The sequence below is a fragment of the Propithecus coquereli genome, unplaced genomic scaffold, assembly GCF_000956105.1.
Source record: "Propithecus coquereli isolate 6110/MARCELLA unplaced genomic scaffold, Pcoq_1.0 Scaffold178, whole genome shotgun sequence".
In the NCBI taxonomy this organism is placed as follows: domain Eukaryota; kingdom Metazoa; phylum Chordata; class Mammalia; order Primates; family Indriidae; genus Propithecus; species Propithecus coquereli.
In genome coordinates, this window is record NW_012142523.1 from 5,069,410 (window position 1) to 5,093,901 (window position 24,492).

Here is a 24,492-nt window from a genome sequence, read left to right on the forward strand (position 1 = left end):
GGCGCTGAGCCCCCTGGTGAGGTCCCTGCGCTAACCATCGGAGAGGGGAAGCAGGGGTTTGAAATCAGAGTTGGGTTCAAGGCTCAGCTCCACTACGTCCAAGCTGTGTGACCTTGGGAAAATCATTTCACCTCTCTGAACCTCAGTTTCCTCTTTTGTAAAATGAGGGTAAGAACACAGGCCACGAATGCCTGCTGTGAGGCCTGCATGGCTGTACTGCAGGCAGGCACTCAGTGCGTGGCAGTGATCATTATTTTAGTTGCTGCACAGCCCGGGAAGGACGGGAGCGAGAGGGGGCAGGGACTGGAACTCTCTTTTCTCAAGGACCAGGAGGCTCTGCTGCGGTCCCAGGCACAGCCCTGCCTGGTGCGACCTGCCCACTGCTTGCTGTGGGCTCCAAGCTGGGCCAGGGAGGGAAGGTCCTTCCAAGATCCCAGGCCCAGCTGAGCCCTGCCCTCCAGGGGGCACCCTAAGATCACCCACCAGCTGCTGCCTTGCACCCAGGTCTCTGCCCCCGCCCCGGCCCAGCACTTTCTCCAGTGCAAGGAATGGGGAGGAGAGAAAACAGGTAGAAATGAATCATCTGAAAAATGAAAAGCAGGAAGGGTGAGAGACAACCAGTGAGTCAGAGGGGCAGAGAAATGTGACTTGGGCAAGAGGAGGAAGCTAAGGAGGGCCAGACCAGGCTGGCTGGGCGCTGGCTCCACACGGGCTGCCCCACAGGCCTCCCTTGGGCCACGGGATCTCCGGCTGTACCAGAGCCAGGGCAGGTCCCAGGCAGCTCGGGCTGAGGAAGAAGGCCAAGGAAGCCCTGTGGCCTGCGGGGAGCAGCCACCTTTGCCCCTGCCATGCATGCCCCCAACTCACCTCCTGGGAGCTGTCTGCACTGCTCATTTGGTCGTCGATGTCAGGAACCACTTGCAAAGGCCCGCTCAGAGACGACAGGGACTGCCTGCAGGGGACGCAGACAAGTCAGGCTGGCTCCAGGCAGCCCCAGAGAGGCCAGGTCACCACTGGTCCCAGACGTGGCTGGAGTCAGATGAGCCTGGGTTGGGTTCCTGACAGGACTGACTCTGCTTCTCCGGGCCTTAGTTTTCTCATCCAGTAAAGGGGAGACACTTTCTCCCTCAAAGGTGGCAGTGAGAACTCAGGGAGGCAGTGCCCGTGCCCTCGCTGCCACGGACCAGCATGTGGGAGGTGCTCGGCCCTGACCTCTGCCTGCTCCCTCCTGCTCTTGCCATAAGGAGAGTCCGGAACTCTGACTGCACTGGCCGAGAAACAGGCTGAGCGGAGGCTGCTTTTCTGTGCAGAATGGGCAGAGCACCTGAGACCCAAGCCTTGTGCCCAGCCCAGCATGTCCCCTTACCACGATGCAATGATGGCGCTGAGGGCCTCCAGGACGGCGGCGGCGGCCAGGCGCTGCTGGGGGTCGAGGACCAGCAGTTTCCGGATGAGACACACGGTGTTCTCAGAAACCCGCCCATCCCTGGCAGGGAAAGGAGAAGGCTCAGCAGGTGGGTGCTGGGTCATGTGCTGCTTCCCCTCCCCTTCCCTTCCCTCCTCCTGCCCCAGGGAGGCAGGACTCACTCTGGGATGGTGTACTCAGCGGCCTTGATCTTGCGGAAGAGCTCCTGCGGGATGCTGTCGTAGAAGGGGAACTGGCCGTAGAGCATGGTGAAGAGTACCACGCCCAGGGCCCACATGTCGCTCGGCTTGCCACGGTAAGGCCGGCCTGGGGGCAGACACACACGCCACACTCAGCCTGCAGGCCCGCAGCTCCGCCCGGACCACTCCTCTTGCCACCCTCCAGCGTGCCCAGTGAGACAGTCAGGACCAGCTTGTGCACGTGCTGTGCCTTCCCTGCTCCTCAGGAGACCCAGCTCCGGAGGACCAGGACGATGCCCCACCTTGGCAATCAGGCTGGGCCCACCCACCTGCTCATGGCACCTGCCCTGCTCGGCTGTACTGTCTGTCCGGCCACACTGGAAGCCCCTGGGAGCCCAGCCTGGGTCTGTGGCGCCAGCGTCAATAACATCAACAATGTTTGTGGAGGGGATAACTGGCTCCAGACGAATCAGCCACTCCCACCCCAAGTCACCAACACCCACCCCCCTCCACCCCGTTTCCTTCACAGCACCGATCACAAGCTGCAAGGGTCCCTTCTTTGTCTGTTTGTGACTCCTGTCTCCCCACTAGAAGGTAAGTTCTCAGGCAGGCACCTTGCTGCTGCGATCACTGCTGAGCCCCAGTGCCTAGCATGGACCTGGGTATTTGTTAAACGAGTGAATGAATGAACCTCTCTGTGCTCTAGTTCCCTTATCTGTGAAACGGAAGGGAGAGGACATTTAACTGAGTACCCACTCTGTGACAGCACTGGAAGAAATGCTTTTATTTCACTAACTGTCCTCTACAGCTCTGCGACACTGAGGCCCAGAGATGTTCTTTGTCCAATGCCACACAGCTGGAAGCAGACCCATGTCTGACTTTACAAGCCCTCCTGCTTCTCCCATTTTCAGGGCAGCCCGTCCATCCACCCATCAGCAATAAAGCACCTCCCACGTGCCAACCACTGCCTGGCCCACTCCCTCAAACGAAAAATATGAGGACCACTGAAGGCTTCCGAAACCCCTGCCCTAGTCTAGTCCCTGAGACACACCCTCTCTGGGACACCAATAGGATGCAGCAGCCCAGATCCCCGAACACAACTCCACTCTCTGTGGGCATGGAAGGGATATTGCTGGGCACCTTAGTGTCATCTCTCTGGGTGCCAGACAGCGCCCAGGCAACTAAGATCCCTTCTCTGGGTCCCTGTGTAGTGGGCTATTCAGGCCGCAAAGGCTCCTGGGTAGCCAAGCATGCCTTTGGGGCAGGGGAACTTGTTCTGACTGTCTCACTGGGCACACTGGAGGTCACGCAGCTTAATGAGGTGGGTGTGTGCAAAACTCCCAGGCCTGGGGACTGGCACCACTATCCTTTGCACATGGTAGCCCTGGGAGAGGCCTGGCTCTCCAGGAGAAGCCGCGGCTGGGGGAGGCCTCCAAAGGGGTTGCAAGTGCTCATGCACGTCACAGCAGCCTGCTCCCCAGGGGGATGTGAGACGACCTGGGAAGAGACCCGTTCTGCACATACATGTGTGTGTGGTGGGGATGATGGACCCTGGAGACAACCCCAAATCCTCCACGTCAAAGGGATGGGAGCTGGGGTAAGCCGCTGGTTCCCTAAGGAATTGAGACCAGAGAGACCCTGATTTGGCAAAAGACAAAGGGGGGAAGGGAAAGAAACAGAGCAAAACCATTAGGAGCATGAGCCTTAGTGGAAGGAGCCCTGGAATGGTACCTTAGTTTTCTGGCTATGACTTAGGACAAGAGATGCCACCTCTCTGAACCTCAGTTTTCTCATCTGTAAAAAAGGGACTTAGGCTCACGCCTGTAATCCTAGCACTCTGGGAGGCCGAGGTGGGCGGACTGTTTGAGCTCAGGAGTTCGAGACCAACCTGAGCAAGAACGAGACCCCCGTCTCTACTAAAAATAGAAAGAAATCGATCAGACAGACAACTAAAAAAAAATATATAGAAAAAATAAGCCGGGCATGGTGGCGCATGCCTGTAGTCCCAGCTACCAGGAGGCTGAGGCAGGAGGATTGCTTGAGCCCAGGAGTTTGAGGTTGCTGTGAGCTAGGCTGACGCCACAGCACTCTAGCCCAGGCAAAAGAGTGAGACTCTGTTTCAAAAAAAAAAAAGGGACCTAGGATATTTACCTTGCAGGGTAGCTGTGTGGTTTTAAACAGATAATGCACGTCACGTGCTCAGCACAGTGCCCAGTCCTCAGAAACAGTCAGTAGGTAGTAACTTTATATAATTTCCTTATTCGTTTGTGTGTCAGCTGTGTCTTCTCCACTAGAAAGCCAGCTCCACGAAGGCAGTGATGTCGGTCTGCTTTGATCCACGCATCCAAAGTGCCTGGAGTGAAACCTTGAACCTGGCAGACCCTCAGCACATACCAGTAGAATGAATGAATGAACAATGGAGTGATGGCTTTGAAATGCAGACCTCATCACAGCACACGGCTGAGAACCGTTCAATGGCTTCCTTTCACACGTGACATAAGGGATGACATTTCTCAGCAGGGCCCCTGCCTACCTCTCTGGCCTCCCCTCGAACCACGTTCACTTTCTGCAGCCTACAGTTCCCCTGGGACCCTCAGCCTCACCCCAGCCACACATACCCGGGAATTCCTAGCTCTCCTTAAGCTCTCAACTGTCACCTCCTCAGGTAAGTCCTCCAAGTGCCCTTCATACGCTCTCACAGAAATGACGTCCTTTCCTTCCCAGCACTACTCTCAGAGAGTCACTGAACATGTGTTAGTTAGGAGGACCTACGTCCTCCTCCACCAGACTAAACGCTTCGTATGGGGAGGGACAGTACTGGTTTGGGCCACCAGGGAAGCCCCAGCACCCTGCCCAGGGCCTGTCCACAGACACGGTTTGTTGAACGGATGAACTGTCTGGCGCACACACATACCGCTGAGCACGTCGGGACTAATGTAGGCGGGGCTGCCCCTCTGGTCCTTCAGCAGGTCCCCCTCGCTCACCAGATGCTTCCCGAGGCAGAAGTTGGTGATGGTTATCCGATGCGTCCTGAGGGCAGGAGGCAGAGAGTGCACAAACCTCAGTGACTACAGCAATGGCCACTGGACGCACGAGCAGGGCATCCCCTGCTGGGACAAGGACAACCGCGACTCTGAACGAACGAAGCCGGGCTTCTCACCAGAGGGTGAAGCAGCTGCCCCCATCCAGGGAGCAGAGGAACCAGGCCCGCATCCTTTCCTGGCCACCTGCCGACCTGTCCCAGCAGGGACCTGCATCACTCCCAATCACCTGAGTGTTGCAGGGGCCTCCCCTGAACCCGTTGCCCTGGCTGAGTCTCAGGGGTACAGCTTAGGGCTCAGAACAATGTTCAAGGATTTCACAAAACAGCCTCACATAATATTCTAGATTGGGAGTAACCCAGATGTATGGTTCAATTCCCCCACTCGCACATGAGGAAAAGCAAGTCCAACAGAGGACAGTGGCTTTAAAACACTCCCACCCGACACTGTGAGGTGACCAGAGGGCAGGCCCCAAGCCTCCTCTGTCAACTCACTGTCTCACTTAGTCCCACGACCACTGAAGAGTAGCTAAGTGCATCTTTCTGGGGGGGGGAATCCAGCACACCAGGGCCTGTGGGGGCGGCGCTTGGCCTCACTGCGGGACCCTGGTCCTGCAGGGTGCAGTCTGCACACGCCCTGGTGGAATGTGGAAGGTGGCCCTCCACCGCATGCTCCAGATGGAGACAGGGCCCCTGCTGACAGCACAGCCCGTCCTCTCTGGGGGATCCTGCGTCTCTGCAAGGAGCCCCTGGCGTTGCCTCCAATCGGGCAGCACCGGGGTGGAGAGGAGGGAGCCTGAGTCATCCCAGCACTTCTCTTCAGCCTGACAGTCCCCAGAGGCTGACTGGGGTGGGAGGGGAGGATGGCAGCACAGTTGTCACAGCCCGAGAGCAACAGCACACCCAAACTTAGTCACCCCCTATCTTTCCAAAACCCCATGACATGCCAGAGCTTGCCTGGGAGACTCTGCATTGGAAGGATGGCCTGGGATCTCTTCTGGGCAGTTCCAGGATAGCATTACCTCCCGTCAGCAAGCGGAACCAGTGACAGCACAAGACCCCTTGCTGTTATAAACGATCAGAACCTCAGCCAACCTCCCCTTTACGGCAGGGGCGCACATGCTGGGGCAGCCTGACTGCCGGGGACGGCCCGTCCACACAGGCCAGCAGCCCGAGACCGGCAGCTGCAGGGCCACGTGTGCTGGGGTCTCCAGTCTGCCTTCCTACTGCATGTGACGTGGTGCCTATGGAGGGAATGGGCGCACGGCTCCCTAGGGAGAGGCGTGTGTGTTGTACACATTTCCTCCCAGTTTCTGTTCAGGGAAAAAATTTTGTGAGGCAGCAAAGTGGGAAGTGGGGTGTCCCAGCACTAGTCACCTGCGCCTTCTCTAAATGGGGTGCTGGGTTTGGCTTGCTCAGGAAACAGCGCGCTTGTCCACTGAGGACCAGGAAGATGAAGGCTGGAGGGAAGATGACCCAGGAAGAAGACACGGCCCTTGTGGAGGCCATGAGGCGGGAGAGCGTCACACACTTCGAGGAACTGAGGAGAGGATGGTGAGACCAGAGCGAGGGTGAGGAAGGTGAGGTGACGGTGAAGATGGGCTTCCCTCATGTCAGGGGCACTTCACAAGCACTCACTCACTCAATCCATACAACCATCCTCTGAAGGAGGAATCATTATTACCCTCATTTTACAGGATGGGAAACTGAGGCACAGAGAGTTTAAGTCACACAACTAGGAAGCAGCTGAGCAGCAGTCTGGCCCCAGAGCCTACGCTCTTGATCTCTGCTCCTCTGCTAGGGCGAGGGCTTCCGGCAGCTAGTACTTGAGCACAGGTAACGAACAAGACAGACCTGCATCGGGATCCTGCTTTGGCCACTCATCAGCTCGGGCAGATGATGTGACCTCTCTAACCTCCGTCCCCTCACCTGAGGGATCCACCGCAGGTTCCCAGGTGTGGGGGAAGCTCTCGAGCAGAGGCTGGCACACCGAAGGCCCAACAGAGCTACAGCTACACTAACCGGTCAGATGAGAAAGGCCCCCAGCCTTGCCATGCCCCAGTGGCATTTGGGGTCGGTTCTCAGAGTCTCACTATGAGCACTGAGGGGGACAGAGCACTGACAACAGGAGCCCTCGGGGGGGGCGCTGAAGGAGGAAGACAGGAGCTGAGCTCCCCACCTAGAGACACAGGCTCAGCAAGCTATCGTGTGTGACTTCTTGATGTGGGGCCCACTTCTACCTGCACCAGAGCCTCCCGATGTGTTTCCCATGCCATTCCCAGGCCAAGGCCCAGAGGACTACATCGGCAGCGCTGGGCAGTGCAGCCAGCTGTAGGCCCTGGAGTTTGAGGTCCACTGTGCCAGGGACACATTTCCCATTCCCTAGGAGAGGGCAGGGCCTAGTCTTCACTGGCTCTCTCTGGGGCTCTGGGCCCAAGGCCCCCAAGACACCACTTATACTGGGGCTGGGGCCCCCTGAGAACGGCAGTCCACTCCAGAGGGGAGCGCGCCGTGAGCTGGGGAGGCCACAAGGCCAGCCTGCCATCTTAGGGTTCCCCGGGCAAGGCTGGACAGACAGAGCTCTAGGCAGGTGGCCCATTCCCTTTTTCCTCCATCCAGAAAAGCTCTGGGGCTACCACTGGGGTCCCTTGCAAAAGCTCAGCAGGAAACAGCTCCAGAGCCCATGGTTCCTCTGCCTGAGGGGTCAGGACCGACACTGCCTGGCTGGGGCAGGCACTGGCCTAACAGATGCTGAGCAGCTGGCCCTGAGGCCAGCAGAGGCCACACTGCCATCCTGCACACAGACTTGGGGAGCACACTGCAGTCACACGAATGACACAACGTGATGAGGAGCTGGTTGATTCTCAACACTTTGCAAACGCCTGCAGGCTGTACACTTCCTGGGATTAGCCATCAGGAGCAGCAGGCAGAGAGGGGGCATTTGGTCCAAGCCAGGCCGGACGCCCCAGAGTGCCCTCGCATATGCTTCTGCATGCTTTGGGGAGGCCCTGGGCTGGCAGGTGGGGGAGGCTCCACTTGCTTTGGAAGAACCAAGCAACCGGGATGCTCAGGCAATATTGAGAGTTCTGGAGCCCACCCTTGGGTGCCACTTTTGTCCCCACTGGAGACCCCCTTTGTCATCATCCTTGTCATCATCAACTGATAGCAATAAAAGCTGATGCTCACTGAGCACTTAGTGCAGGCCTGAGTGGGCTGTTTCCATTCACTCCTCACAATAGCCTATGAGGGAGGTTCTCCCACTGCCCTGTTTCAGATGAAGCAGCTAAGGCACAGGGAAGTGAGGGGACTTGCCCGAGGCCACATGGCTAGCCAGCAGGGGAGTAGGATCCAAACCCAGGGCTGTCAGGCCCTGAGGCCTGCTCTCAGGACTGACAGCTGCTGGGAGCCCAGATGTGTCTCTAGGCAATGCTCTAGCCCCTGACGGACTTTTCCTTCGATTCCATCAAAGCTGACTCATCCCTTGTCTCGTACTTCAGATCCCGCCCTGACCTAGAACACTGCAGACTCCCCTCTGTGAGAGGTGTGAGGCAGGACAGCTTCGGGCTCCGATCCTTTCTAGGAAGCTCACCACGTGGACAAAAGCAAGCACCCCAGAGAGGACCCTTCACCACACCTGGGTGAGGGGTGGGCAGGCCCCCTTAAGCGGGGGCCACTGAGGAAGATGCCAGAGTGCCTTTCTACACAGCTGCCCCGGCTCCTGCGTCAGCTGGCTGGGTGGAAAAGGCGGAGCGTGGCAGGGAGGACGTGCACGGGGACCTCAGGCTGCTCTCGCCAGAGTGAAGGCTCTGAGGTGCAGGGCATGTGTGGGTGACAGTGGATTTCCCCAGGAGCCCCGTCCAAGAGGCTCCGAGAGCCCTTTAGCTATCTTGGGGAATTCTGCTGGCGAAGGGCTCGCTGCAAAACAAAGGCCAGTCTGTCCTCTGCATTCCAAACGGAAATGTCGACTCTGGGGCCCACACAGGCCCACCCTGTCAGCTGCCACAGAAATCTGACCAGTGGCCTGCAGGGCGGTTAGAGCCCAAAAGTGCAGGCAAAGGGTCTCACTGAAGGGTCACGCGCACATCAAGAAGTGGACTGCTCTAGCTCTGAACCTCCCAGGTCATTGCCCTGAATATGGGACCGCTCAGGCCTCTGGTCCAAAGGTTCCCACAGAGCAGACGCATTGTGTGTTTTCTCCCCCGGTCAGAGATGGCTGCTGCAGCCGCACATGCTTCCTGTAGGTCCCGAGGCTTGAGACCCTGGGAGGGGCTCAGGGGAACATACGGTGGGTGTGGGAGTCAGATTTCTGGGTTCTAGGCCTGACTCCGCCATTTCCTTGCTGTGCGAATCTCTTACTAAACCTCTATTTCCTCACCTGTAAAGCAGGGAAATGCTAGCACTGAACTCCCAGGACTGTGTTAGGATTTGACAAGATAAGATAATCCCACAGAGGGCACTTAGCCTAGCAAATGGTAGTAGCTGGTGTTATCCTGTCATCCTCTGAGGGCTGGCATGCTGGGCAGAGGCTACAGATGGAGACCCCGGGAGAGACCCCATTATCTGAGGCAGGGGAGGGGAGGTGTTAAACAAAGGAGCACGTGCACACCAGCGTGGCTGAGCTTTCAACTCCACTCCGCTGGCCAGACTTTCCGGCCCTTTGCCAGGGCGCGAGGCAGGTGGGGCTCAAGGGGAGCGCCGCCGAGACTCCGCAGGGCGGGGCGGCAGGCCCCCGAGTGGCAGGCCCACTCAGCTTGTGCTGCTCTGCCACTGAGGTTCCTGGACTCTCTCCGCGGGAAAGGACACGGTCAGCTCTGAGGCCTCCCGAGGCTTGGCAATGCTCCCCTGCCCTGCCACCACTGCCCAAGGCGGCCAGGAGGTGCACAGCTCGCTGGGAGTCCCAGACCCCCCAGTCCTGTCCTGGCAGGAGGGGTGAGGGCAGTGAGGGATGGAGGGAGGGGATGTGCGTCAGCAGGGTCAGCTCTGAGTGAGTCACGCTTTGGCAATGGACCTTTGGGCTGCCACAGTGTTTTTCTCTTCTAGGAACTTGGTATGCAGCTTGCCTACCCAAAGAAAGCTGGAAGGAGAAAGAACCCGCAGCAAACCTCACGTAACCCCCGAAGAGGATTTCAGATTTCAACCCTTTTTTCATCCAAAGCAGGTGACTTTGTCCCTCTCCCTGGGACCGCTCTGTTCTGCTGCCTGGAAGTAGATGAAGGCCTCCAGCCTGTCTGCCTGCCACTCCAGCTGGAGTCGGGAAGGGGTGGGAACTTTTCCAGGTGGACCTTCAACTGAGTGAGGGTGCAAGTGGGGCTCCGGAGTGGAGGGTGTGCCCGAGGACACACACACAGCAGTGTCGCTCTGCACCACACCACCCTGCCCCCTTCCAGAGCGCCCGTGACTCAAGTGAAAGGCAGCCAGAACCTCTGCCCCAAAACACAAAAAAGGCGATTATCAGATTAAGGAAGTGCAGCTAAGATGCCGGATCTGAGTGAGGTATCGGGGTTCTGCAACCTGAGGAACGAACACGCACACACGCGCATAGCAGAGCGGCTACACTGCCACACTCAAGAAAGGTGCAGCCTCCCAACTACATTCCCAGAACCCAGGGGGTCTGGAGAAGTGAGAGTCAGAAGCAAACCCACTGGTGACACAAAGAGGCCAGGAGTGCTGGTGTGATTAGCTGGCAGGACCCCCAACTGGGTGTTCCCATGACAACCCTGGGGATGCTCATTTAGAGCCAACGAATGGCTGCCGCAGAAGGCTCAGGAGCTCTCTAGTCCAGATGGGCTTAGGTACTCAAAAAACAAGCCCTCTCTTTGTGAACAGTGGAGCCTGCAGTCAGAGCAGGACAGGACTGGCCCAAGGTCCCAGAGGGCCAGGGGCAGGGCAGGGCCCAACCTCCCAACTCTCGGACAATAGGCGAATTCTACAGCTCAGGGCTGGGATGCTCAGTGCTCCTCAACACCTATCCTCCTCCCAGAATTCAGAGCTGTGACTGGGGAACTGCTGAAGGACACTGAGCCTCACCAGGGTGTCCTCATCAGCCATGCAGCAGGCCTCATCTCCGGGAGCAAGCCATGGGGTCCCCAGGCCCTGGCTAGATTAGCATCAGGGGTGTGCTTACGATGGCCAAACCCATTAGGCAGTTTCACAGCTGTTTACTTGCACCTCAGGCCCAGCTTTCCAGGAAGGTAGAATCACCACCTCTCTTGCACAAGGAAATGGAAGCTCAGAGAAGGGCTTGGTACTCCAGCATGTGAATTCCACCAATGAATAAATAATCAAGCAAGCACACTCTCACGGTCTCCAGAATAACTAAGGCGGTGCTGGGATGTGACCAGGTCTGACCCCCACGTGCATGCTGCTTCCGTCGTCCCTAACTCACTCACACGGCCAGTCCAGGACCCAAGCAGCCCTGGCATTTCCTGTTTCCTTCCCCCCTCCCCATGGAGCACGACAGGGCCAGGTTCTCGTCCCTCCACTTTCTCACGCTGGCAAATCTCCACGCATCCTTCATAAATCAACTCAGATGGCAGAGTCACTGTTCCCGCCTCATGCCCCCAGCTCTCTGCATGCTTGGCCCCCATATGTGGTGTTCATCTTCTGGTCAGTACCCCATGAGGGTCGTGGTGGCCGCTGGGAGTTTCTGTCTGCAGCCCCAGCGCCAAATGGTGCTGGCAGAAGGAGGAAGATGGGCTTAGCTGCTGCAGTGTGCAGCGTCCTCCCGATGGCGACTCAGGCTGGAGCTGTGGGGTCTAGTGACCCCACCCAGAGGCCTACTTCCCTGCAGCTTCTTTTCTTCTCTGACCACTGTGGCTTTCACCGCTTTATAGGGACAGTGGGCCCAGGGCCCTTCCTGGGCTGGACTGACCAGGTTAGGCGACGAGTCCCCCAACACACCACTTTTGCTGAGATTCATGCTGCCTGCCATTTGTAAGCCCTGCAACCCACTTAGCACCTGGCGTGACAGAGGTGAGGGAGGCAGGCTCAGGAAGGGGAGGGAGGTGCGTCCTTCCCAGCTCTGCGTTTCTAGCATCGTGTTGTCCCACAGAGCCACCCCACCTCCTATTGGTCCTGGGTACCTGTGTGGTTGGTGCCCCTCTATCACTGCCCCAGACCACTCTGAAGGGGCCCAGACCCTCTGTTGAGGTGGGGTGATGGCCTGAGACCAGGGCCTCGAGTGATCTCCCTCTGCTACTGGCTCACCAAGGATTCTGGGGTGAGCCGCCCAGATCCCCTCCAAGTCCAAGGCTTTCTCACTGCAGCTGGGAGGGCTGGATTCTGACCACTCCCAGCTGCGTTGCTCTCCAGGAAGCCCCCTTAGCAAAAAGAAGCTGCCTTGCCTAAGGCTGTGCCCCTCCCTAGGGACACCCTGCATCCAGTGGCTGGTTGCTGTGGGGCACAAAGGCTGTGCCCGCTTGCCTTGAGCTGGGCCATCTGAAAGGCCATCTGGCTCTGGAGCTCTTCAGGCCGAGGCCCTGCTGTGATTTCCCTGCAGTTCAGCTTCTCCCTCTGCCCAATTCTGGCCCCTTTCTCCCTGAGAGCACTCCCCATAAACCTCCTCTGCAGAAACGTCTGAGTCTCTCCTGAGGAAACTGACCTATGGCAGGGCCTCATTTTTCTCTTTCCTTCATTTTTATAGTCATTTACTGAGCAGCCACTAGGAGCCAGGTTTGACACATGGATGGACCAGGGAGGATGTCTGAAATTCTTCCCAGAGCTCCCTTTCTGCAACTCTGAAACTCCCAGTCTCAGCAAGCACCGCACATTCAGATGCGGTGGGAGGCAGCAGTGGGCATCCCATCCCTTGAGCCCTGGGATTCCTGGAGAAGTGGGCTGTCTTGAGTCAGAATCACCATGGGGACACCGCAGGCACTAGGGAGCTGCAGCAGGTAGCGTGTCCCAACTCGAGGGTGACACCACAGAAGAAGAAACGGGAATCTTACCTTTTATTGAGCACCATGTTCCCGAGCTTCAGGTCTCTGTGCACAATGTTTTTCTGGAAAACAACAGGCATATGGTTGGTTGGTACTGTAAATGTGAGAGATGGGGTTGGGCCCACCCTGTGAGATGTGGGCTTTCCAGGTGTTTGGGAAGGCAGGAAACACTCATGATATGTCTCCTTAGGCTCAAACCACAGGCAGATCAGAACAATTCTAAGGCCTCGTTATCCTGCGTCTGAACAGAGTAAAGTACCCTATCAGTGTCTGCCCACCCAGGGCAGTTTCCGCAGCTTTCTCTCCCTTCAGGGCAGCAACTAGTGTGGAATGCCACTGGCTGCTTCTCCTCCATCAGAAATCCTACGGATGGGCTAGACCTGGGGGTCAGAGGTGAACTGTCATGGCTCTGTGACAGAAGTGTTGTGCCTAGAAGAGGCAAAAAGCTCAGATGGGCTGTGGCCACCCAAATGGATATTCCAAAGTCGTCACCTGAGCTGACAGACTACAGTTTTGTCCTTGACTGATGGGGAATTACTGCACGGAGTCTGCTGGGCTGCCGGGTCAGAAAGGTAAGCCGTGGCCACTGCACTGTGCCTCACCCGGTGCACCTGCCATTCAACCACTCTCCTTCCGGACAACCCCAGCTACAGTGCACACCCGGGTGAGGCAGGACAGAGCTGCTTTCTGCTCAGAGCAGCAAGAGGGGTGGCTTTCCATGGGTCGCAGGGAGGGAGTGGCAGGAGGCAGGGCCTCACCTGGTGTAGAGCCTCCACCACTCGCACCACGTCGTAGAAGATGACCACGGTCTCCCGCTCGCTGAGCCTCTTCTCCTTGATGACATAGTGTTGCAGGTTGATGAGGTCGGCGGTCTTGTCACTGAAGTCATGTGCACAGAGGCAGTCCAGGACGAGGCAGATGCGCTTCTTCATCTTCTTGACCATTCGGCTGGATTCTGTGTCTTCGACGATTTCACAGGTGCGGTCCTGGGAGGCAAGGGGGCAGAGCAGGGCTTGGCTGTGGACTTGGCAGGGCCAAGGACAGGGTCTGGGACTCTCCTCTGGAGCCGGATACTCAAACCAATGAGAGAGCCCAGAACAAGCCTGCACTTGTCCCCCTGCCCAGGGAACCGAGGCCTGGGCAGCCTGGACCGTGGGGCCACTCAGCACTGCTCAGCTTCCCATGTGCAAAAAACGCCAGGCCCAGCAAGGGGCTGAGGTTAAAACATCTCAGGTAAAGGCTTATTGCTTTGATCATAATGCAAAGGATTTGGATCAGGGCTGGGCATTTAAAGCCTGAGGGCCCTCTTAGCCCAGTGCACAGGCAGCAAACCTGGGGTCTGAGGCATCCTCCCCTCCCCAGCACTCCCAGATTCCAGCAATCACCAATGGAACTTCCTTCCAACATTCAAGATGGTGGAAGTTAAAGAGATTAATCTCATGCCTGTCATCCTAGCACTCTGGGAGGCTGAGGCGGGAGGATAGTTTGAGCTCAGGAGTTTGAGACCAGTCTGAGCAAGAGTGAGACCCTATCTCTACTAAAAATAGAAAAAATCAGCTGAGTGTGGTGGCTCTTGCCTGTAATCCCAGTTACTTGGGAGGCTGAAGCAGGAGGATCGCTTGAACCCAGGAATTTGAGGTTGCTGTGAGCTAGGCTGATTGATGCCATGGCACTCTAGCCCAGGCAACAGAGTGAGATTCTGTCTCCAAAAAAAAAAAAAAAAGAGAGAGAGGTCAATCCTGGCAGGCTCTGAAAGTCACACAGTGTTCTGTGGTCCATGACAACAGCTTTTCTCCTGGACAGTCACACAGTGGTGGTTAAGAGCATGGTTTTGACCCTAGACGGCTAGGTTCAGGGCCCAGCTCCACCTCATCTTAGCCGTGGGACCCAGGGCAGTTTGCTTCACCTCTCTAGCTCCTCATCAATCCCTCCTCACAGGTTGCTGAGAAAAGGAAATAAGACACCCATGCCCAGGGCTTAGGTCCTGCCATAGTTGGGGCTCAGGAAGTAGGTCCTGCTACCCACACTGTGGCTACAAGCTTGAGGCCCATTTTTCTTGCTGAAAAGTATTTCAAGTCGGAGAAAAAACAGGAACAACATGGGGACTTTTGTCCTACCAACTCGAGGAGGCCCTTGGTGTCATCCCCAGAAGACTTCCCAAACCCTCTGGGGAGCTATTAGAGGACATTTCTCCTTAAAAGGAGGATCACACCTCTTATTCGCTCTTCCCCTAAGGCCCTAGCACAGTGTCTGGCACACAGAGGGTAAGCTACAAATACTTTTTCTTTTTGAGACAGAGTCTCACTCTGTCACCCGGGCTAGAGTGCAGTGGCATCATCATAGCTCACTATAACCTCAAACTCCTGGGCTCAAGCAATCCTCCTGCCTCAGCCTCCCAAGTAGCTGGGACTACAGGTACGTGCCAACACGCCTGGCTAATTTTTCTATTTTTAGTAGAGACGGGGTCTCGCTCTTGCTCAGGCTGATGTCGAACTCCTGAGCTCAAGCAATCCTCCTGCCTCAGCCTCCCAGAGTGCTAGGATTACAGGCGTGAGCCACTGCACCTGGCCTAGAAATACTTTTGATACCCCAGGTTCTCTCATCCAAGATGACATGAACCAAGGCCAAGCTTTTAAAGATATCAGAGACAAAATACTAAGAGATCACAATCACTCTCAATTTGATTTCATGTTTAAGGGAAATGCTCTAATTTTTGGAGTTGCCTCTAATCGCAAATCTAAGAATAAAGACCTTGGCGGGGTGTGTACGTAGGTGTAGGAGGCATTTTCCATTTGTTTTATTTCAGGAAATCAAGCTGACAAGGCGTTTTTATTGCCTGAAATAGGAATGACGATGAGAGTGTGCCAGCAGCAGCTCACTGCTTTAAGCTCCCATTCATCTTCCCAACAGGCACGCGAGCTGGGCACCATTATCATTAGTTCCATTTTACAGATGAGGAATCTGAGGCCTAGAGACCTGAAATGACTTGCCCAAGGTCACAACACCCGAATTCAGGACTGTCACATCAAATCCCGTGTGCCCTCTCCAGCACCATGCTGCCTCTCCAGAAGTGGGTCTGCCTCAGCAAGAGCTGGGCCTGGCTCAGGGCCTGGCGGAAGCTCTGCTGAGGAGTGGGGCTGCTCCCAGGCCTGGGCAGAAAGCCACCCAGTCATTCTGAACCCGACTCTTCATTTCTAGAGACACAATTTTAGCTCTGCCCCTAGGATGGCACTTTTCAGAGTACAAGTTGCTAATTAGTACCTCTCCTAAAGGACCTGGAACATCTGAGTGCAGGAGCCTGAAATGCCTGGGCAGGCAGAAGGACTGCTGGCACCAAAAATGACTGTGGAGATCTACAGGCAGTCCCCAATGCTGATTCCTCCTCATCACCTTCCCCTCCACCCTGGCCAGGCCTTCCTGATGACACAGTTGTAAAGAGCCTGGGTGTCTTTTTTTTTTTTTTTCTTTTAAGAGACAGGGTCTCACCCTATTGCCCAGGCTGAAGTACCATGGTGTGAACATAGCTCACTGCAGCCTCAAACTCCTGGTCTCAGGTGATCCTCCTGCCTCAGCCTCCCAAGTGGCTGGGACTACAGGAGTGCACCATTAATGTCTGGCTAATTTTTTGTATTTTTTTGTAGAGACGGGGTCTCACTGTGTCGCCCAGACTGGTCTCAAACTCCTGGCTTCAAACAGTCCTCCTGCCTTGGTATCCCAAAGTACTGGGATTACAGGCCTAAGCCATTACACCTAGCCTTTTTTGTTTTGTTTTGTTTTTATTAAACCGAAGTATTTTACAGAACTGGGTGTCTTTAAATGACTTCCTGTTTTCTTCTTTTCTCGGAAAAGCAGCTCTTCAAAGAAAGCCTGGCTGCCGTAAGATGCTAACTGTGTGCATTCCTGCTAGGCTATGACCCATCACCACGGGAGCCCCACGACAACTAGGCTGGCCCAGCCTGACCTCTAGCCCCCTCTGCCCAGGAAGTCCTGGTGCATGGCTGGGACACCAGGGGGTTACACGTCACGAGCTGCTCACAGTACGGCTGTGGCCCCAGCAAGCATCAGTGCCTGCAGCCAGCCAGGCATGGGAGCCAGGGGTTGGAGGATAGGCCACTTACCTGGAAGAGCCCGTGGTGGTGGACCACGCCATCCTGCGTGTGGAGCAAGGAGAGGAGCGAGTACTCGGTGTGCAGCAGCATCTTGCCCTGCCTCTCCTCTTGGCTCTCTATGCCTTGGTCCCCCCTCTCCTCGAGCGTCAGGATCTTCAGGAATGCACAAAAACAAAACCACAAAGCCAGGACACCTCACTTTAGACAGTAGAGTGACCGGAACGGGGCGCAGGGGGCTCGCTTTCTTCCACAAGACACTTGTGCACAACACACATACAAACACCAAGTGAAACCATTTTTCTTAATGTGACAGTGATATAATTTATGCACAGACAAAGCTCTTTAAATCAGGAGTTGTTGCGGGTGAGACTGTGTGAACTTGATTGCTTCACGGGAAGAAATGGCGCTACTCCTGTTCACAAGTGACATAGATGTGAAGGTGGCGGGGGGAGTGGGCTGGCAGAACTGGCCCTGGTCCCAAGGTGCCCCTGCCCCCACACCTCACTCACCTTCAGCTGATAGAAGTCATCCGTGCCATCTTTCCTCGCCAAACACTGCACGATGCTCGGCACTGGTGAGTTGCCCAGGCGGGGACCTATGGTGCAGAGAGCCACTGGCTTACTTTTCAGAAGCTCTGGCTATCATGGAGCCGGGTTACCGTGGGGTCTTCTTTTGACTAAACCTTCTCTTCAGGAGGGTACCACAGTTCACACCCACTAAGCTGACCGCCCCCCACCAAGTGTCCTAGTAGAGAGTTTCCACGATCTCCTCTCCAGAAATGGGGAAGGATGTGTGTGCATCTGCCTGAGACACACCCGGCTTCTGAAGGCACATTTCTCAAAGAGAGGTTTCCAACCGTGGGTGTGTGATGGAATCTCTGGGGAGCAGCTGTTAAAAACAAGAGACTCCAGGCTGCAACCTGGACGCTCTGAATAGCAACTCCAGGGTGAAGATCCAGGAAACTATGGCTCTAACAAGCTCCCCTGGTGACTATGATACACTGCCTGGCCTCTGTCCAAGTGCCAGCTTTTAGGACCTCCTGTACTTCTAGAAATGCTTAGTGCTCGTTGTCCTGTGACAAAATTCTGCCTGACCTTTCAGAGTGGAAATCGAACCATGTGCCAGTGCCACTGCTCTGCGAGAAACCCTTCACAGAGCCCCACTGCTCTGAATATACCACCCAAACCTTCAAGGCCTTGCATGATTGGGCCCACGTTTCTAACTGAGTAGGTTCCATCCCTGACCCCTGCCATACTCTAGCTATAGTGAGCTCCTAACTCCTAACACGGTAAGCCCTTTCCTGCCTCTGGGCCTTTGCACTTGCTGTTTCTTCTATCTGGAATGCTTCCTGCTTTTCACACAGCTGCTCTTGCTTATCTGTGGGCTCAAATGTCACTTCCTCATAGAGGCCTTTCTTGTCTACACTATCCATAAGCCCTTCTCACTCTGACATCATCTTGTTAACTTCTTTCAGGGCACTTGCACCACTGATGATGATCTGGTATGTTGTTTCAACTCTCTTGTTTCTTTTCCCAACTGGAATGTTACGTTCCAGGAGGGCAGGAACTTGTTTGACTTATCCATTGCTGCATCCCTGGCAAACGGCATAGGCCTGGAGCGTAGCAGGCACCGTTCACTATGTGCTGAATGACTGCAGCTGGAACTATCCTGTGCCCATAAAGTCCAAAATGCTGTCCCAAAGCAAAACTGACACCCAGTCTCTGGCTGCCAGGAGAGTCAGGGTCCTCAGAGCCCACACCACCTGCAACCCTGACCACAAGCACTCTGGACCCGCCAGTCCTCAGGCACCATGCAGAAAGGACCTGCTGCTCCTCGGGCTGACTGGGAACACACAATTCCATGGGATTTCTTGCCAATTTTACAAGAAATTTGGGGCAGGGGAGCTATACAAAATGTTTTGTTAGATTAATCATGCCATCCAAGAATGGTCTGAGCGGTGCCTTGGATGATGGATCTTGGGTTCTAATGCAGCTATGTGCTTCCTGTGGGCACATCAACATTCTAGGGGCACACAGAGGATTCTCTGGGGGAAAAGACAGAGGCTAGCTATCAGCTGAGACTGATCTAAGGCTGGTGCAGGTACAATAAAACTGACAGCCCTTGGTGCAGAGTAACCTAAGGCCTGGGTCTTGCACTGATATAAATATACTCCATTTAAAGCGATGAAGCTAGGGACCAGGCTCAGAGCTGGTCAGGACCCCACGCTGCTGTGGGTGGGCCACGTCACTCTGGGTGTCTGCAGGCCAGATGTGCAAGCCAAAGGGCCCTGCCCCTGCACGCCATTCCCCCCAGGGTCAGAGGCTTACCAAGGATGAATGGTCCAGCTCTCTTTGCATTATTTCCAGAAATCCCACTTCCTAGAGCCTTCGCCCTGGCCGATGTTTCCCCAGCTCCTCTGTCTGATGCTCTCCGCTTCATTCTCAGCTCTGGACAAGACAGAAAAGACCCCTTCGTACTGAGTAAGTCGGCGAGGTTCCTTATGCTAACCCAGCCTGCAAGTCTTTAACTTGGGATGCGTCACGCAGCTGCTGCTGTTCTGCTGCAGCCACCACTTCCTCCCCCTCCCAGAGGAGCATCCAAGGTTCCCAGTGACAAAGAACCACAGCTCCTTTACTTGGGATTAATTAGGCGCTAAAAGTGGATGTCCTTTAAGGCAGCGTATGTGGGCTACAGAGGTGGGGAGCCAGCATGCTGCTGCGAAGGGACTGGTCAAATTCAGAGAGGAGAAAATTGGGCTTTGTGCAGATTCAAAAGCCAAACAAGAGCCCCAAGAGATCACCAGAGAGGCAGAGAGGAGAGCCAGCCCCATTCAACTGAGCCCTGAGGCAACTGTCCCCAAAGTGAGGCCTTCCCTCCAAATAAGTACAGCCAAATCCCCTGAGGTGCCCATTCCTGGGCCATCTCTGGGGAGTGGGCTCCAGAAAGGGATGTTACACATAAAGCTTCTTATGCCCACGAAGTCTGACAACTATTGCCCTGAGGACCCCTCTCCCCAACTCTCTCTGGCTCTCAGGTCCTCTCAGATGAAAGAACACCCCAGTGTTGTCAATGGGGGATTTACTTTCTCTTACCTCTCCTAAATTCAAATTTTTGCTTAATTACTTTAAAGAAAAAATAAAATAGGCTGGGCATGGTGGCTCATGCCTGTAATTCTAGCACTTCGGGAGGCCAAGGTGGGAGGATGAACTGAGGCCAGGAGTTTAAGACCAGCCTGAGCAATATGGCGAGACTCCATTTCTACAAAAAACAGAAAAATTAGCCATGTGTGGTGGCATACTCCTGTAGTCCCAGCTACTGGGGAGGCTAAGGCAGGAGAACGACCTGAGTCCAGGAGTTTGAAGTTGCAGTGATCTATGATGACACCGCTGCACTATAGCCTGAGCAAAAAAAAAAAAAAAACCAAAAAAAGAAAGAAAGAAAAGAAAAAAGAAATCAATTGTGTATTTAAGAGTAAGTTAAAAGACACTACTGAGCCGGGCATGGTGGTGCATGCCTATAGTCCCAGCTACTTAGGGAGGCTGAGGCAGAAGGACTGCTTGAGCCCAGGAGTTTGAGGTTGCTGTGAGTTAGGCTGACGCCACGGCACTCTAGCCTGGACAACAGAGTGAGACTCTATCTCAAAAGAAAAAAAAAGACACTACTGGAGATGGCTGGGCACTCTGATCTGCCTGATAATCCCTAGTTCCTCCTGAATTAAAATGAAGGGTGGACACGGGAGTCAGATTCGGGAAGACATTAACTTCTTCACATGGATTAAAAAACAAGACTGGGTATGGTAGCTCTCACTTATAATCCCAGCACTTTGGGAGTTGAGGCAGGAAGATCGCTTGAGGCCTGGAGTTTGGGACCAGCCCGGGCAACATAACAAGATCCTGTCTCTACAAAAAATTGGCTGGGTGTTGTGGCACGCACTTATAGTCCCAGCTACTCCAGAGGCTGAGGCAGGAAAACCCCAGGAGCTCGAGGTTGCAGTGAGCTGTGATTGCGCCATTGCACTCCAGCCTGGGCAACACAGTGAGACTCCATCTCCAAACAAACACACAAACAAAAACAAAAAAGCTGTTTCTTCCAGCTCTCCAAAGTCAAACACCTGGGGAAAGCAAAGTCTGGGTTGGGGGCAGGTGAGGAAACAGATGCTCACAGGTGAGTTCCACACAGGGAAGGTCAGAGGTCATAGGGATGCCCAGTTCAGGTGAAGGGCTCGGGGAAAATGTCCCTAAGGAGGGGATATAGGAGCGGGCTGGGCGAAGGGCAAAGATGTTCTGGGTAGAGGGGCCTGGGTGAGCAAACATACATAGGTAAGAAACGGCATGTAAGCAACAAACTCTAAGTAGTCTGTGTCGCTGAAGTGTCTGTTGTGAGGCAGGGAATGGGGAGAGGAGGCCCAGAGATGGAGGCCTGATGGTCACCTTAGGAGTGTAGCTTTTACCCTTTGGTAAAAGGCTCACAAACACAGAACCTCAAGCTTCTCCTGTCATTTTCTTCTTCATACAAAAGTAACTGGTCAGCATTTTGGGAGGCTGAGGTGGAAGGATCACTTGAGGCCAGGAGTTTAAGATTAGCCTGGGCCACATAACAAGACCCTGTCTTCACAAAAAATAAAAAAATTAGCCGGGAGCAGTGGAGCAGTAGTCCCAGCTACTCGGGAGGCTGATGGAAGGATCGCTTGAACCCAGGAGTTGGAGGGTGCAGTGAGCTGTGATTGCACCGCTGCACTCCAGTCTGGGTGACAGACTGAGACCCTGTATCTAGCGGGGAAAAAAAAGGTAATGGTGTTCCCGCAGAAACATTAGAAAATATAGATACACAAAAATAAGAAAGTAAGGTACCCATATTGTAATTGCTGTTAACATTCAAGCAGATTTTTCCTGTATGTCTGTGTACACGTGTATGTAACATTTTCCTTATTACAAAAATTTGGACCACCCTGTGATGCTATTTTGTAAGCTTCCTTTTCTCCCACCTGAAATACATTTTCAGGGTGAATTTTATGGTATATGAAATATATCTTAATAAAGCTGTAAATAACAAAGCAAAAAACCATCCCTGCATGGCAATATTCTTCTGTAGCACCACTTGGGATAGCTGAACAGTCTCCTTGGTAGAAATATATGGTGACTTATCTGGCCGTTCCATATTTATGGACATCTAGGTTCTTTCCATGTCTTTTTAACAGTCATGCACACATATCATCTTTGTCTCTTTCTCTTGGGACAAATTCCAAGAAGTGGAACCGCAGGGTCAAATGGGGCACAGGTTTTTAAAGGTATTTGACTCACACTGCCAGGTTGCTCCCAGGACGGCTGTGTCAATTTATAGTCCGGGAGAGTGAGACCTAGAACCTGCATCAGGACTGAGTATTTCCTTAGTCTTACAAGTGGTCAGTTTGAGGGCTAACACAAAGTATACCATTTTTAAAACTCATAATTCTTTATTTCCGAGGTTGAATTTGTTTCACATGCTTAGTGGTTGTGTGTACTATTTCTTTCATGAATTTCCTTCATGCTCTTTTTCTATTTTTTACTGCTATGTGTGTAGTAAGTGTTACTGGCTTTTAAGAGCTCTTTGTATATTAGGGATATAACATAGGATTTTTTTTTTCATCTTGTAACTTTCTTCTAATAAAAAAGGTTATATTTTCATATAGTGAGATACTTCTGTCTTTGTCTTTAGTTTGTTTTTGCTGATATTCCTAGAAGCCCTCCCCTACTCTGAGAACAAGCGTGCATTCACCAGTTAGGTTAAATCCTCCCATGCTATTGTTTTAGCCATTATTCTAAACCCTAGAAGACTAACTGCACTCAGTGAACTGGAAAGTAGATGAGATGATCCAATCTACTTCTAGTTTAATCCACCGGGCTCTCCTCCCATCAGCCCCAATTCATTTTCAGAGCTGTGCCACTGAGGAGCAGAGCCACGAGAGTAACTAGAACGGTGTCATTCACCAGGCCCAAACAATCCTCAGATAAAGCAGAAGCCATGATTAGGCTTAGCTGGGCCTTCTGCCAAAGAGGCTCATGCTGAAAGCAGATTCAATGTCATTCACACAAAAGCAGAGAAGAATGAAACTGCCTCTAGAAACATCTTAAAAAGCTGGGCAGTAATGTGTCTGGCACAGTGCTCCCACTCTTTGCTTGGCTAACTCCCATGCCTGCTTCTCAATTTAAGTATCATTTCTTCAGAGAAGCCTTCCTTGCCTTCCTTGGTAGCCCCATGACCAATGGGCCTCAGTTAGTCTCACTCACAGTATCCTGCAATTTTCCTTCATAGCATTTTCCAGATTTTACAATGATGTATTTATCTGTGTGTTTATATGATTAATGTCTGCCCCCAACCACTAGAAAAACTCTACCACCACTAAAAATTCTATGAGGGAAATGTATATATATGTATGAAACATAATATAAATGTATATGAAAAATACATACAGCCATTGCACGCCAGTGCCTGGCTCTGCAGACACTCCATGAATGAATGGGATGGTCATTACCAGGGTCAGTGGCCCTGTGCCTGTCCTGAGCTGCCCCATTGCCCCTGCTAGCAAGTTGGTATCACTGTTGTTCTGATCCTGTTTCCATCTTCCCTGGAGCACTAAGCCTCCTCTCTCTTGGTTGCCTGGAGAACACGATGGAGGCGTGTCATACCTGTGTAGACGCTGCCTACGCACAGCCACGGTCTAGACAACAGTGTGCCGGGAGCAGCTGCAGCACAGACAGTGAGTGGGCTCAGCCTGACCCCACCCACCCCACTCCAGATTCCACTCAAGCAAATGGCATGGGAACTGTTCCAAGATGCAGGCAGACAGGCGGGCAGGGAGAAGAAAAAGATGCTGGCAGAAGAGGGAGCAAGGCTGCCTCCCTTTCCTGAACACCCCTCCCTGCTACCCACAGACGACTGAAGCAAAGGAAGCATCGTGAAGAGGCAGGTCCAGAAAGCTGGATGCTGCTGCAGGCTCACCTGCAGGGTGAGCAAAGACAAAGCTCCTGGAGACAGACCCTCGCCTCCTTTCCCTGCCCCCCGCCGCTGACGTACAGGGATGACCTGCCCCACCCTCAACTCAGCCTGATGTGCATCCCTCTAGAGACACACCTGCGAACGGCCACAAATCCTTCCATGGGGGAGGCCCGCTCAGAGGGACCCTGGCTCCCCAGTGGGATCTGTGATGAGGAAACTCTGGCTACTTAGTCTCAGGAGGACACGGGGCCCAGGCCCCTCCAGAGGTACCTGGTTCCCAGGCAGGGGTGAAGGGCCCAGCCTGGCTCAGGTGCAACCATTTAACTGGTGTTTCCTGGGCTCACTGCTCAGCTCCCCAGGAACTCAAAAGTCCCAGCTTAGAAGTCTCTGAAGCTTTGAATCTGTCAATGCTTCCATATTCTAGCCTCACAAGTCGGCACCAGTCCCCTTAGAACCTGAACGCAACAGGAAGTTCAGTGAGGCAACAATGGGGGTGGGGGGAGGCCAGGAGAGAGGCACGAGAACCCAGCCTGGCACTCCGCCTTCTGCAGGCCACAGCTGTGCTCCTTGATTCTGAAAGCAGGGTCTTCTGCTGCTTTGCCAAGCCTGGGGAGTGAGTGTGGACCTCAGCACGAGAGGCCCTCAGCTCTGGACAGCTGCCATGGTATGCACGGAGTGGGGAATGCCTGATCCTACCGTGTCAATTTGGGGCTAGCGTCATCTCACCCTAAAGCTGCTGGGCAATATGAGCCCAGCTCTCCTAGCAAGGCCTAGCTAATCAGATACACATAAGGGTTCTGAGGCTAAAAGATGCCCAGAGTCCAGT

The 24,492-nt window shown here is 54.1% G+C and overlaps 1 protein-coding gene across 4 annotated transcripts in view; it reads right to left on the minus strand.

The window, feature by feature from the left end:
• Positions 1-24,492, minus strand: part of STK40 (serine/threonine kinase 40) — a 41,516-nt gene that overhangs the window by 2,662 nt on the left and 14,362 nt on the right. For 3 of the 4 annotated variants that reach the window (XM_012642291.1, XM_012642289.1, XM_012642290.1), the window contains exons 2-10: positions 19,019-19,138; positions 17,201-17,286; positions 16,701-16,844; positions 13,341-13,568; positions 12,592-12,644; positions 4,520-4,635; positions 1,588-1,732; positions 1,367-1,486; positions 868-952 (exon numbers count right to left, since the gene is read on the minus strand). In XM_012642291.1, the coding sequence (XP_012497745.1) occupies positions 868-952; positions 1,367-1,486; positions 1,588-1,732; positions 4,520-4,635; positions 12,592-12,644; positions 13,341-13,568; positions 16,701-16,844; positions 17,201-17,286; positions 19,019-19,130 (1,089 nt within the window). In that variant the 5' untranslated portion in view covers positions 19,131-19,138. Of the gene's footprint in view, positions 1-867; positions 953-1,366; positions 1,487-1,587; positions 1,733-4,519; positions 4,636-12,591; positions 12,645-13,340; positions 13,569-16,700; positions 16,851-17,200; positions 17,287-19,018; positions 19,139-24,492 lie in introns of all 4 variants that reach the window. The other variant, XM_012642292.1, reaches the window with a different exon arrangement.